Source organism: Buceros rhinoceros, unplaced genomic scaffold (assembly GCF_000710305.1).
Source record: "Buceros rhinoceros silvestris isolate BGI_N320 unplaced genomic scaffold, ASM71030v1 scaffold3175, whole genome shotgun sequence".
Lineage (NCBI taxonomy): Eukaryota > Metazoa > Chordata > Aves > Bucerotiformes > Bucerotidae > Buceros > Buceros rhinoceros.
This window is the reverse complement of record NW_010410953.1, coordinates 16,680-31,272: the sequence shown is the minus strand read 5'-3', so window position 1 is coordinate 31,272 and position 14,593 is coordinate 16,680. Positions and strand designations below refer to the sequence as shown.

Sequence of the window (14,593 nt, the reverse complement as noted above, 5' to 3'; positions counted from 1 at the left end):
TGGCAGCTAGGTCATAGCTTTCTAGCAGCACGGTGGCTTACAGCTCCTCCTGTTTGTTGCCCATGCTGTGTGCCTTTAAGGAGATCCAACTCACTAGAAGGGCAGAGATGGTTAAACTTAACTGCAGGTATTTATCAGTTATTCATATGTTCAATTTTTTTTCTTTCGTTGGGGTGTTTACTGGTACTTATTCTGTAACAAGAAAGTCCCGTTCCTTTTACATCTGATACATCTGCCATTTATTATTATTTAAACCATTTATTATTTCATTCATATGTATATAATAAATTAATATATATTAAACCATTTATTATTTAAACTGTGAGTTTGCAGTAGGGGGAAATTAAATTTAATGGTAAAATGCAATATGCAGAAGTAAAAATAATTTTAAATGGTAGGTTTTATTTACTCAAAAAATGAGCTATTTCCAGGCTGCTTTGTTTTTCAGTGCTTTCACTTACTTTCTAGTCAGTTTTAAGGTCTGGGTACTTCTCAGATGATTGGACCATTGTCCTTTTGAAAATGGATGATAGTTTTATGTAGGAAAAAGAACAGTCAGGTTTTGTTGCATTGTTGGGCAAGTGGAACCCTTTATATTTCTCTGAAATGGATGACGGAGAGCTGAGATGCTATAGGCGGTGGGGAGAACTTGTATAATTCAAGTTCTGAAGGGCTGGATGCAGACAAGAGAAAGTGGTTGTAGTGTTATGTTGATAAACCAGCACAGTTTCTGTCTGGTGTCTTCCAGAGTCTTTGTACTATGATTTACAAGTTGGGTGATTTCATGAGGTAGATGACACTGCAGCTGCATGTGCCATTGCTGCCCATGTCTCCAGGGTTTACTAGCTGTTGCCACAGGAAAATACTTAACCTGCTGGCTGAAGGCAGCGTAGCTGTAGACTGCTGTACCTGAGTGAATACTGTGGGACCCAGCATGGTTACTTTTATAGTGCTGGGGAGGGGGAATTACAAATACTTGATGCCACTACTGATCTTCCTTTTTATATCACATACGCTCAAGAACAAAGCCATATAAAGATTTCTTTCCCATATAAAGGCTAAATATGTGCTTGAGATGAGATTGAGGAAAACCAAGCTGGACAATTGTGCAAAAGAGACCTATACTCTGATATTTTGGTGTTTATTTTTTGTTTTGCAGTCATTTTTACATGTATCTCATCCTTACCTGGTTTATTTTGTGTAGTCTAGGAGTTCTTTTCCCATGGCCACGCAGTTTAGTCAGGAAAAAGATGAAGTGTTAAAACTTCCATAAAACTTAAAAGCCCAGCCCATGCTTGCTTATTTTTTAATGCCCTATGTTTGTTGCCTATTTTGTGGGATGTAGAGATGAACAGAACAAACCAGATTATTCTGTTACTTTTCATTGCTGCTGATTAAACAGGGAAACTTGAAAAACTTGGTTTGCTTTCATCACTTTTTTTTTCTTTGTTCTTGTTAGAATTAGATGTAAGGTCAATATGGATAGCTGACTCAAGCAGAAACTTCTGACCGACTTTGGTGAAGTAAGAGTGCTGGTAAACGCATCTTTGGTCCTCTGTGTTTTGCCAGTGGAGACAGGACTGCCCACAGAGCAGAGCCAGAGAACAAGACTGTTGGTACATGTTACCCTAAACAGGAGTCATGTGTTGGTCTCTAGTACTTGAGAGCTGACAGAAATAAATAGGCCAGTTGGTTAAGTGGGTAAGTAGTATGTTTTCCTCTCAAGACTGTTGAAAGGTAGTTGTAGTGCCATGTATGGTACAGGAATCTGCTGATAAACTTCACCAGAGCATCAGCAATAATTAAAGAATATTTAATGAAATATTCCTCCTCCACCCCAATGCAGCCTTGCAATCTAGTTAAAGAAAAACGTTGGAACTAACTATAAGGTTTACATTTCATGCATTGTTTTAAAAGTCATTAAGGCAGTGCTTTCTTAAAGGCAACAATGGATGGTGTGCTTTTTAATCTTTCTCAGTTTTAAAATGCTTTTTAATTGTTTTTATTGGTTCTTGTCTGCTTGCGTTTTCAAAATGTATTATTGAAATATTCAAAATGTATTATTAAAATAATCAAGTATAAATGGTTTTTGTAGGTATTTTTGAGCTGACTTCTTTCACCGAATACTAAGATCGGCAAAATCATGGATATGTACACCAGGAATCAGGGCAATCAAATGAAAACAAGAATATCTGTGAAAAAGGTAATTAGCTGTATTTTTTTTTTTTTAAAAGTATTTTAGAGCTTTTTGATCTTTACTGCAGCAGTCTAGTAATGAACTAAGTGAACTGGTAGGTTTAGTTGAGATTTTTTGAGTGTTGTTTCTTTTTTTTGCATGCTTTAATTTTGGTTGTCTTAACGTTTCAAGGTGGCATAGATGTTGCCTTTGCTTTATGCTTTGGCATGTTTACCGTGTTTGAACTGGGAGACAGAATAATTTAAGAAAGGGATTCATGCTTTTGCCTTTTGTCTTTGCTTTTTGTTTTAAGATGACATAAGATGAATTCATGGTGTATTCATTTGCTAAAATATGCCTTGCTTATTGGAATATAACTTCTGAGCGCAGGGTTTCAAGTTTGTATGTAATAAATATAAATACGTAGTGTTCATTGAGAACTGTTCTGTGAAGTCTGTTAGGGCTTACTCTAATCTAATCATCTTTAGATCTTGGTTTCTTCACTGGCTTATCCTTGTCTTTACATGAACTTTTAGGCAGTGCCTTGGTGACAAAGGAAGTATGTCTAACACTTAGGAAAGGTATTAGTGGTTTTTTTGTTCAGTAGTATTTGTTTATATAGTCATTTAAATTTTGTTACTTTAGCTCGGAGAACATAAATACTCTTCCTCAAATTTTCTTGCAACTTCTATAAGCATTTACTCAAATTAAGTTGCAGTTTATCCTGAAAGAACAAATTTATCCAATCCTATTTCTCCAAGTAGTTGAATACAGATGAGTATTTTTATTAGTATCCAGGAAAGACCTAGAAATTCTTTACCCGCTAGTGTGTGCAACACTTAAAAGGAGAAAAGGAGCAAGGAAGTATCTTGTCACATGAAAATAGTATTATTTTATTTTATTCCATAACCATGTATAGTTGTTTTAAGGAAATAGGGTTTGTGGTATAGGCCCTGCACAAATTCCTTGAAGGCAAAGGCAAGCATTATGGGACTGCCAGGCAGGTAATTGGTTGTTCCAGGTCCCGATACGGAATGGTAACTGCCCTACATTAAGCAGTTTATTATTACTGGTGATATTCTTTCACTTTAAGACGCATTGCATAAAAACTAATATTTTATTAGTTTATGAGAAATCTCCAGCTCGAATAGAGTTCTTTAACTGCAGTCAAGTCATTTTGTACTCTTAACCTGAACATAAACTGGACTTTAGAGGACTATTTGAGTCTGCACTTTGTTTTTTCTCTTCAATTTAAAAACCAAACCAACCAACAACCAGCCCCACCCTCCCTGGGTTTTAAGACCTTGGGATTGCAGAAACATTTTTCTGGTAATGACAGTGAACAGTGATTCCTCACTAATTCTAATGGTTACCTAAAATACTATCTCAGTGAACTACTCTGTTAATTGCCATATAGCATTCTGGACTCTGTGGTTCTAGGAACATGAATTCGACCCTTCTCAGGGTTGCAGAATTCTACATTTTCATACAGCCAGACTCCAACGTTCTGATCTGTGGTTGCCTCTTCTTGATGTTCCCCTGAGGGGTGGCTGCTTATATTGTAGTGTGGAACCTTCATTCTTTCTCACAGGTCCAGGCAGTAGGGTGGTCAGAATTGCACTATGTTTCATCTTCTGTTGATTCACAACTTGTGGTCTGATTCATGTCCTCTTTGTAATACTTAACAGCATCTCTTGCAATAGTAGCTCTTAAAAGTCTGTTGTGGTATGCACATTTAAAACTTAAGTTTCCAGTTTTACAGAATGACTTCAGAATATTCAGTCCTTTTAAATCTTACAGCACATGAAATCAGGAAGAGCTGTTTCGTTTCTTAAGAGCAAACATGCCTATCCAGCACTGGACTTGATTTCTTTGCAAATTGTGGCATCTTGCAGGTTTATGGGTTGTTTGAAGTGTTAGAGAGCCGTTGTTTAAAATAGTTTGTTAGACCAATTAGTATACAATTTACTCCAGAGTATAGTGAAGGATCCATAGATAATGACTTCTTGATTTGCTGGCCGCAAAGGGGACAGTGCAAAACTTTTAATTGCTCATTTGAGACAGAAGTGTGAGAAGGATTTTCATTGCTCAGGTCTCTCTTGCTCTGTGCGTGTTTGAAGATATTTTTGTTTTTCCCCTAGTACAACTTACTAAGTTCAAAATCTGCTTGCGATTGAAATAGGATTTCTTGTGAGAAATGTGAATTTTGAATTTCTGTGATAAAGGAGTTTGCAAGTAAAGCTTTATAGATTACTTGAGGGTTTTTACCCATATGTCAGTGTATATTGGAAGAAGTTATGCTATTTATAGAAAAAAGAAGATGACCTCTTGTCATTACCTAAACCGAACTGATAGTCTTGGGAACTTGCTGGTTTTCAGTTTTTAATATTGTTTAGTGCCTCTTAGACTGGGGTTGTGAGAGAACTTACTTTCACTGTCTGATGGGTAGGAGCATTTATGTGAAACTGAGTCCAGGTCTTTGCTATCACAAGCATAATTTTCATGAGAATATTAAAAGTTATTAAATATTATCTCACAATTAATGAGGGGAGTTAAAAAAATAAAATACTCTACTGCTGTTTTTAAGTCTTTTTGAACCACACTGCTGTAATAGATAGCTAAGACTCTTAGGAATTCCAGACTGAAGATATTCACAGCAAATTTATGCCTGTTTGTTCATGAATGTCATTATTCTTCAGCTTAAATTGGGGGTTTTTGGGTTTTTTTGTTTGTTTCGCTGATGTTCATGCTGCTGATGTTTTTACAGTTGGAATCTGTCCTCTGTTAGCCTCGGGTTTTGGAAGCTGTGTAAACTTAAGGTTTTAGTCTGCTTTTGTATGAAAGCCTCTGCATACGAGCGATTATCCTTCATAGTCCTACTTTCTGTGCTTGTTGTGAGTTAATCTTCTTTTTACATGTGGATGATACTGTACGTGCAATTACACAGGATGTCCTTCTCAGTAACTCTGATGTCAGTTCTTTCACTAAAGGATGCGTACTAAGGTCATGTTTGCTATTTTCAGTGCTGTATTATATTGACTATTCATTGCTATACCATAATCAAGCAGTAGTCAACTCACGTTTTTTATTTCCCAGCTTGTGAATATTTTAAAGCTTGCTTTCAGTTTTTAAGAACATAACTTTGTATTTCCTATGGTTGATTTTAAAATACTCTCACACTGAGCAGGTTCTTCCTGTATGACTTGTATCATCTACATCTACCTTTCCCCCAACTCCCCATTAAATTTATTATTGAAGATGAAGGTTAACTTCAGTATCAAGATAAATTTTGAGAAAATTGGTTACTGGGTTACTGACCTATGTCTACCATATGCCCAAAAAACACCTTTGCTTACCCCATTTGGCAAATTCTTATTTTCCAGAAAGAGCTCTTCTAGTGAACTCTGTCTTTTTCTGGTTTTGTTAAATAGTCATATATTTCAGTGTAAATAATCTATGGAAGTCCAGGTAGATGAGATCTTTTCTTTATGTATGTGCCTGTAATTTCTGTGTCTTTATTCTTACTGTGTTCTGAACTTTTTTTTAATATTAATTAATGTGGTTTTAAAAACACGTATCACTTCCTTCCTCCTCCTTTTTAGATATGGATATTTTATCTCTTCAGTTATGTAGTGCCACCATGAGTGTGCTGCCAGACCTACCTATAGTCTTGTATGATGGTTCTTCCAGACCTGAGTGAGGTTTTTCCAGTTGTTGTATCTTTCTTCTTTTCGCACTTGGACTTAGTATTCTCCAAAATCTTGACTTTTCCTTCACCTCAGTAGTTTCTAATACCGTACTCCTGTTCTTGTTAGCCATCCTGCCTTTCAGGATGTTAAACTATAGAAAACTACTTGCTTATGAATAAGGTATATATGATAATTCGTAGCCTTAGAAAACCTAACTGCTAAAGAATGATGATGAGCCCTTCTCAAACTGGATTACTGTTGGTCTGCAGAAAATTAGCAGGTTGCATTGTATGATTTGGATTTTTTAATTACTATTTTGGGTGCTGTGACTGATTAAATTATTGTAGAAGCTGGAAATGAGACATTTCAACATGCTTGCTTGACTTCACAAATGAATTCTGTATGAGTTGAATGGAGGAATTACTGGGAGGAGTCTTTGAGCAATATTGGTATTGCAGCTGGCTGTAAATTTGGAGGATGCAGAGAATCAAAGAGAAAGACCCTGTTGGGATACTTTGGAAAATACAAAGATATATTACTAAAGCGTGGAGATAAACTGCACTAAATGTGGGGACGAAGGAATAAATGGAAGTGGAAATTGGAAGAAAACTTCATTACTTTATTTCAAATGACACAATAACTGCCTAAAATGCATTTTAAAATAGTTCTGATGTTACTTTTCCATAAAAATGACTGTTTTGACTGCCTTATTGTTACTTGGCCTTGGCTGTCAGGGTGGTAGTCTGAGCCTTGTTTACTAACATTCTGAAAGATTCTGGTAATTTCAAGGATTCTGAAGAGAAGTTTCCATTTTGCCTTTGTTCATTATAGAAATGCTTTCCTAATTTTGTATCGCTGTAAACACAAGCATGATGACGCTGGCCATGCTGTATTAATTTGCCTTCCTATGTAGTAGTGCTTGGTACCATTTTTTCTACAGAAAAAAAAATATCTTTCTTGAGGTTTAACTGTAATACATAAGATCACTTTTTACCATAAAGGGATTTGCTGTGGGAGTGTCAGAAAAGCAAAACATTCTCTGACTAAATTTGACTATCTAGTATGTCTACTATTGTTTAAAAAGCTATGCAAACTTGAAATAACTTGTCATAGGTTGGACACAGATTTCTCACTTCATTTCTGGCAGGGCAATCGTGTAGAGAATTAATAACCAGATTAACAATTTATAACCATAGCATGATCTTATTTTTCTTCTTAACCTTATCACTTGCTAGAGAAGATGACAATTTTAAAATAAGAAAAGGTTGCTAACTTCCTAAAAGTGAGTGGATGTTGTCTCTTTTAGAAGCTGAGTGAACCAGTTTTTGTTGTTATGTCGTACTGTTTTATATGCCTTCAGACACCAGTGATGATAATTCTTTTGTGCTGCTGCACTTTGTTACATTGGCAGAAAGTCTTAGATTCTTAAACCTTTTTTAGCCATCTGTGGGTGCTTGTATGTCACCATAAGTATAAATATAAGAAATATTACAGGAAATATTTACAGGGGATTAAGTTACAGTTATTTCATATTCTTCAAGGAACAGGAAAGGAGAAAGTGTGGATTTTCTGTGGGTTATATGTTAGTTTGTTTCTTTTCTTCCCCTCTGACTTTTGAAGCCACTTCTGTTTCTATTGGCTAAATTTGCTTTTCATCCTTTTTAAGGAAAAGCTGATGGAACAGTTCCATATACAGACTTTGATGCAAGGAATAGATAGGGACTGGATTTCTTCTTGGATTCGTCTGTTTCTTTTTTCCAAGTCTGCATGTTCTCACCTTTTTTTTTTTTTTATTTTCCAATACAGAGAGGTCAGCTTCTTTTGGAATAAAAGTATTGCTTAAAGAAAACAGCTTAACTGTTTCAGTTCCTTGTCCTGAAGTAAATTTAAACTGAAAACCTAGTGATTTATATGCAAAGTACTTTGAAATAGTTCTTAGAGTAAGGAAACCTATTGGGGAGGATAGCATAGATGGATGGACCCTGTATCCAAAACTGAAAATGCAAATTCTTTTTCTTACGTTTTTTTGTTGTTTTTCAGAGTTTTGGTGAAGGTGTACTGCACTCTATGAAGTCACTGCTACACAGCAGAAAGGAGTTATGCAATGTATCAGCAGAGGAATGTCTACATCAGGAAGAACAAGATAATTTTATTGAGGTTTGACAAAACCTGACCGTTTATACGTATTATGTGGCTGTGATAGAAAATGATTTAGCCTGAGGCATTATGGGAAGTTGCAGAAGAGTAAATGTGAACAATGATGCAAGTTACTGGCCATAAAAATCTGTTCCTGCTATTGTCATTCTGGAATTCAGTCACCGTAGACTTGAAAAGAGCTGTGACTTTTCACTGCTTTGTAGGATTTCCAAAACTAAAAAACCTGAAATGTGTAGATAGATGATCTTTTAAGAATTGTATGACTGGGTGTATGACATTTTTGCGTGCTCCTGCGATCACTTTGATCCAGGTTTGAAGATAAAAGGGGGAGTACTCTTGTTTGGCCTGTACTGAGCACTGAAAGCTGAATCCTTAACATTGCAGAACTAGACTTCTTTTACTTTGTCCAGTTTTTGGCTTATCTGTATTAAAGTCTAAGGAGAAGAGAAGTAGATCTGGACAGAATGCAGGACTGTCTGGGTAAATCTCAAGCTACAAGGAGGAATGACTAGAGCTGCTTGAATTACAAGAATAACAGCAGCTTCTCCAAAGGAAAAAGAAAAATAAGTAAGAGGTAATATGGACCCTGTATCTTTATTAAGTGTCTTAGAATACTAAGCAGTATTCTGACAGAGAACTTAGCGAAGGAGAGGATGACCTGAATTAGCCAGGCAGAGGACCTGAGCTAGGGATAAGTGAAGCAGAGAAGACTCAGGAAATGTTTAGGGAAGACAGATAATTGGATAAGGAGTACCAGGAGGAAGGGAAGAGGCAGATTGCGTGACCAGTAGAGATGAATTTGTGTTGCCTCAATAAACACCAGGAGGATTGGGACCATCTGGGCGGTGAGGTTGTGACTGTATGAAACTTTTGGGGAGCAGGCAAGAGGCTGAATTTGTGAAAGATGAAGAACTGTGACAGAGGTAAGGAAGAAGAGGTAGACAGTGGAGGAGGGCAAAACTTTGTCTGCGTCTGTTCAAACAGACCATGCTCTAGAATCTCCAAAATCCCTCATATGTTGCTCCCCACCTACTGCTTTTTTTTCTGGTCTTCTAGCAAATACTTGACAAACACCTGGCAATATGCTTTATATGCCTGCAATGATGGTCCCTATGGAGAAAGATAGTGACTATATTTAGTTACCTTATTAGCTCAAACAATTAAGAGTCCTCTGGTTGAAATGTAAAAGGGTCAATATCCTGCCACAGAATAGGTATTTTTCTCTTGTGAAAACAGAGGGAAAGACAACTATATGCAGAATAACATTAAAGGAACGTTATTAGGACTCCAAAGATAATTACTCAGATTTAACGAAAACCAGAATTTAGTTTTTTCTGTACCATTTTAATTTATTTCCACTTTCCCGATGGGTTGTGATAACCTTCATAGTGTCTTATATACTATTTTTAGTTTAAAGAAAAGACTTGTGTTACCAGCTGTTGGCCTTTCTATTTCCCCGGTCCACTCCTCAATAACTTTTGAACTGGTGTATTAACTTCAGGCGTGTTCAAGGTATTAAAGGGTGTTTATTTTTCTCTGAAAACTGGAGTTTGGGCAGAATAAAGAGATCCAAATTAATGTTGACACTGAGGCAAAAGTAGGCAAACTCAGCAGTGGTGTGGTCTCTTTGACATCAGTCTGTTGGTCTGTCAGTGTACACGTGGCCTGGTTGGCCTTCATTTGTGCGAAGCCGTGACTCCTGCATACTGTCCTGTCTTGCACAGCAAGTTATCCCATGGGAGAAGGAAGGGGTTGGGATCATTGTCTTGAGGAAGAGGAAAGGCCGTGTAAGACGACAAGAGCAAACACCCATTAAAAAAAATACCAACCCCCCACCCCCAGCAGCAGCAAACCCTAAAGCCTCCCAAAGTGTTCTTCAGAGAACTAGGGGTTTTTTGCCAGGTCCTTTAAATTATTTGCTATTTTGCCTCTTCTGTGGAGGACTGAAGTTCATATTGTGGGTACTGTACAGATAAAAAAGATGCGTAAGTTGAAAGGTGTCTGGCAAATGTTGTGCAGATAAAACATTTAAGAATAGTTGAAGAAATTTTTGTATTTTAGAATGGTTTCGGTTTAAAAGAAAGTTTGGATTTTTTTTTTTTTGGTCACACTTTGAAATAACATTCTCAAACCTCTTTTTTTTCTCTGAATCCTTTCAGAGATTCTATGTATGCACAAGCAAGTGGCTGAACCAGAGAATAATAAATGATTATAAGCACACACTTTGCTGTTTTTAAACTTGAGAAACAACCTTAGAGTAACAGGAAGTAGCTGCTACAAATTTAGTATCAACTTGAATAAGTAAAATTCAATGGTGCTCTGAAATAATTGAATCTAAGCCATATCAAACTTAAGTCGGAACATCAGTGGAAGTATCTAATCATTTTGCTTTACTCCATATCTACAAAACGGAAGGAAAATTTCTTTTCTTACAACCTTGTTTTGAAAATAAATATCTTGGGATATTTTTTGAAGCATGCAGATACCCCATTGAGTTGTCATTAGGGAAATACTAAATGAGAATGGAGGAAATCTAATGTTTGAAACAGAGTTTGGGTAATGGATGTAAAATAGAACACGATCTGACACTGAAGGTAAGACAAAATACTGACTCTCTTTAGTCTGTTCATGTTGAACAATACAGCACACCTGTAGACGGAAGAGAGGAACAGTGTGATAAAATATCTCCCCTGTCCACAAACACTGAAAACTGAGGTAAAGCTGGCATTTCTGACATACTCCAGGTTCCTGGACAGATGAGCACTCATCTTTTGCAAAATCATGTTTGTTTTAACAGATGTGATGAGACTTTTGTATGTTGTTCAGTATATATCAGCCAACAGGCTGCTAGAAAAATTTCTTTGTAGTGGCTTTTAAATGAGGTATATGCTCTTGAGTTTGATCTGATCTTTCACAAGTCTGATAGTATAGCATTACTATTCTTTATGTAAGACTATATGCTACAGTTTGAGCAAGCTATGCTGCCCCAAGGTGTGGTTTTTGTAGCAGTAGAGTGAAGCTTTATGGTAAAGCCTGATGAATTTTTAACTCAATTATCCGCAGGAAACAAAGTTCTTTTCTGTACTTCAATCTGTTCATGTATTTATTTTACAGATTACATTTATAAGTGTTGCTGAAGAAATGGGTACTGCTCATTTGCAGGTACAGTATATATCTATCTATATTGAAAAATAATGTCCTTTAGCACTGGTGATTTCTTCTAATTAGTACCCAGTTTTTTAGATGGAGGAATTTTGGTATTTGAGAAGTGAAATGTATGTATCACAAACATTTAAAAACCTAAGTTTTAAATATCGTTGAAAGGTTGAAAATAATTATTTTTGTATGATCATCAGTGTTTGATTTAAAATACCACCTGGGTCAGTCTTTGCATTAGAATGGTCTGAAACAGCTTACTCAATCTGTGGGGAGTGGGTTTGTTTTGAGGGGGTGGGAGGGTGGTGGGAGAGTTGCAGGGGGAGGGGTTTGGTTGGTTGTGGGTTTTTGTGGCCTTTTTTTTTTTTGTTGTTGTTTTTGTTAAAAACCTGTGTGTATCAGTATTTTGGTTTGTAACCTTCTCCTTAGTAGACTTGTGCTTATTAATACGGTACAGTTGACATCTGCAAAGCTAAAACTTTACTGAATTGACCACTAGTTGTGAACTGCTGGTGTGGGACCAGGACTCAGTATTATGGTTATACCTTAAAATATTGTTCTGGATAGTTGAATAAGGACATACTATTTTGAAAGGGGAAGCATAGCACACTAGTGGGGTTATACTGTACCTTTTTAAGAATTTAAGGATTTAATCTTCCTGTGCAATTTGCATGCCAGTATAGTTCATAACATACATGTTCACAAAGCAGGTCCACGCTTCTCCTCTTAGAGGAGACTGCTGTAATAGTTTGCTGACGCTTAAAAATGGAAAACAGAAACACTGATCAAACAAACAGAAATCCATTTCCAACAGAAACAAACAGAATCCATTTGTGTTCAAAGTTGTATATCAATGTTGTTAATTAATCAAATGATAATAGTGCCAGACGTTCTTTCAAGTATGAGTAATGACTATTTGTCTAGAGTTAGATGGAATTCAGAGAGAACTGGTCTAAATAGATTGATGGACACTTGTTTTGTACTGTATGGATCAGTAGTGTTTAGATCAGTAGTGTTTAGAAATTTAAAAAAAACTCCATAGATCTTTCATAGACTTTTTCTATATTAGGTAAATCCAAAAGTTACCAAGATCATGCTTAAAGAAGTGCTTTGTCCCTGTTTTCGTAATAGGGAACTAAAACACCATTTCAATAAAGCACACTAGGAGCGTGTGGAGATCCACTGACAGCCATTATTAGCTGAGTTCAGTGTTCTCTTTGTAGCTGCATACCTACCTTGTAGGATGTGCAGCTGCTTACAAGATTCTCCTTTGTGACTTTTAAGCCTCTTCTGGCCCATGAGAAACAGTGGAATTTCTTTCGGTAGAAGAGTGAGCTGGAGATGAGTGTGGACTGATCTGAAGCTTGTTTACATGAGCTTTACACCACGGTTCAAGAGAGCAAGTAGGGAATGGGGCAAGAAATAAGGGAGAAAAGAGAAGCTTTACCAAAATCAGCATCTGTTACTGTTTAGGGGGCATGTGAGATAAAAACCGTTAATATTTACATGTTATTTTTTTCACTTTATATTCTCAATGTGTTTGTGTATTTAAATCAGGAGTTGGCAGCTGTTTCTGTAGAGCTTCCAGATGCTCTGAAATCTCTCCAGTTGTGCAAACTGAAAGAAAATGAGGTTATATTTCTAAAAGATGTAAAGAAAACCTTGGCAAAACCTTATGTCATGAAACATCAGGTAAAAATTTTGTGTCTTCTTGAATATGTTAATACCTAAGCATTATATTTGGCCTCAGAGGATTTAGTCATATCACACCTTGTCTTCCTTTTGTTTTGGGGCCATCTTAGCCACAGTGGTATGAATGTTGTTGCATTTCTGCAGTTTCTTTAAAATGAAAGTTAGAAAATGTCAAAATAAACTTGGTGCTTTCAAGTCCTGTATTAACAGAAAATATTTATCAAATAATTATGGTGCTGATCCCATGCTTCTGCTAGGCTATAGTCCCTCTTACTGCCAGCTTGGAAAGAAGATGAAATTTGCCAAGTTACCTATATCTGTTCTGCTCAGATACAGCTTTCGTCTTTGGCAGACTTTTATTTTTGAAACAGAGGTGCCAAAATTTATGAGAATGTCAGGTGTTGTAAAACTAAGTGGGCTCTTTTCTTACTAAAAAATTATTTGCAATTGCTGTTAATTATGTAATTTTCATTATTTTTATTTCAATATTATTTCCGATATTATCATTATGCTAATTATTTTGAATTATAAATATTGTTAAAGTAAACTTTTTAAAGCCATGTTGACTAATTGTGCATGTTAGATTTAATTATGTTGCACATAGGGTAAAAAATACCTTGGAGAAACAAATATCCTATGAAGTAAGATTCAGCATAAATATGCTTTGAAGTACTGTCTTCCTCTACAGATTTTTAACATGCATTCCTTAATAGATTCTTGAGTACACATTGTCAGGGTTGTATTACACAACCTGTGTTTGTTTGTTCTATTGTGACAACTTACTCAGAATGCAGAAGTTAGGAAAATGAGTAAGTGATTTTAACTATCACTCTGCACAAATTGTTCCATTCATTTGTGAATTGTTTACTGTTAATATAAATGAATCGAAGGAAGAATCTCTTGTTACTACTGATAGTTGAAATCATTCTAAGATTGTTATGTTTGTTATTTTGTTGCTCTCTTTTTCAAGAAGCAACTTCCTGAAGTGTTTTGTGTGATGAGACTGTCTCCTTCATTCCCAAGAATCAAAGCTGATTATATATTTACCTTGCTGAGCAAGTATACCACAGGCATAAGATACGCCGTAGAAAACTCATTGCAAAAACATCAAACAGAGACGTCCCATGGAGATGATGATGACACTAATCAGTCTGTTTCTTCAATTGAGGACGATTTTGTCACTGCTTTTGAACACTTAGATGAAGATGAACCTTCAAAGATACAAAGTGCCGGTAAATTCTTGCGTGCTGTTGACTTGTAGCAATTGTTATTTGAAATTTAGGCTCTTGGAATTTCATCAGAAAGTGAGTAAATAAGTAGTAATTTTTTACTTGATGTTTTGCAATTATGCAATTGAAACTTTTTTTTTGCTATCCTTTTCACAAGTTTATCAACTCGTAAAGATTCTAATCCCGTCGAATGCTAATCACGTAGAATCTTGTTGTACTTGTGCTAAAAAATACATTAATTTGTCAGTTATTAGATTAGTATACTAGGATTTGGAAAAAAAAGATTGCTTTGATCATGAAAAATGAGCTAGCATTTTGCTCCAGTAACAAACCCAGCAGCTGCCATCAAAATATGGCCCCAGTTTTCTGTAGTTCTGTGGAAATTCTTGGTTTTGAGGCAATCTGGTTTTTTCTTTTCTTTTTTTTTTTCTTTTCAGGTGCATGCAGCCTTCCTTCTCAAAACCATCGAGATGCTGCTTCACAGACCATTCCTG

The 14,593-nt window shown here is 36.1% G+C and overlaps 1 protein-coding gene across 1 annotated transcript in view; it reads left to right on the top strand.

Annotated features, from left to right (window-relative positions):
• Positions 1 to 2,143: 2,143 nt before the first annotated feature.
• Positions 2,144 to 14,593, top strand: part of AKAP11 (A kinase (PRKA) anchor protein 11) — a 19,668-nt gene continuing 7,218 nt past the window's right edge. The window contains exons 1-6 of the mRNA XM_010135780.1: positions 2,144 to 2,203; positions 7,906 to 8,022; positions 11,137 to 11,184; positions 12,736 to 12,870; positions 13,844 to 14,102; positions 14,537 to 14,591. Of these exons, the coding sequence (XP_010134082.1) occupies positions 2,144 to 2,203; positions 7,906 to 8,022; positions 11,137 to 11,184; positions 12,736 to 12,870; positions 13,844 to 14,102; positions 14,537 to 14,591 (674 nt within the window). The remainder of the gene's footprint in view (positions 2,204 to 7,905; positions 8,023 to 11,136; positions 11,185 to 12,735; positions 12,871 to 13,843; positions 14,103 to 14,536; positions 14,592 to 14,593) is intronic.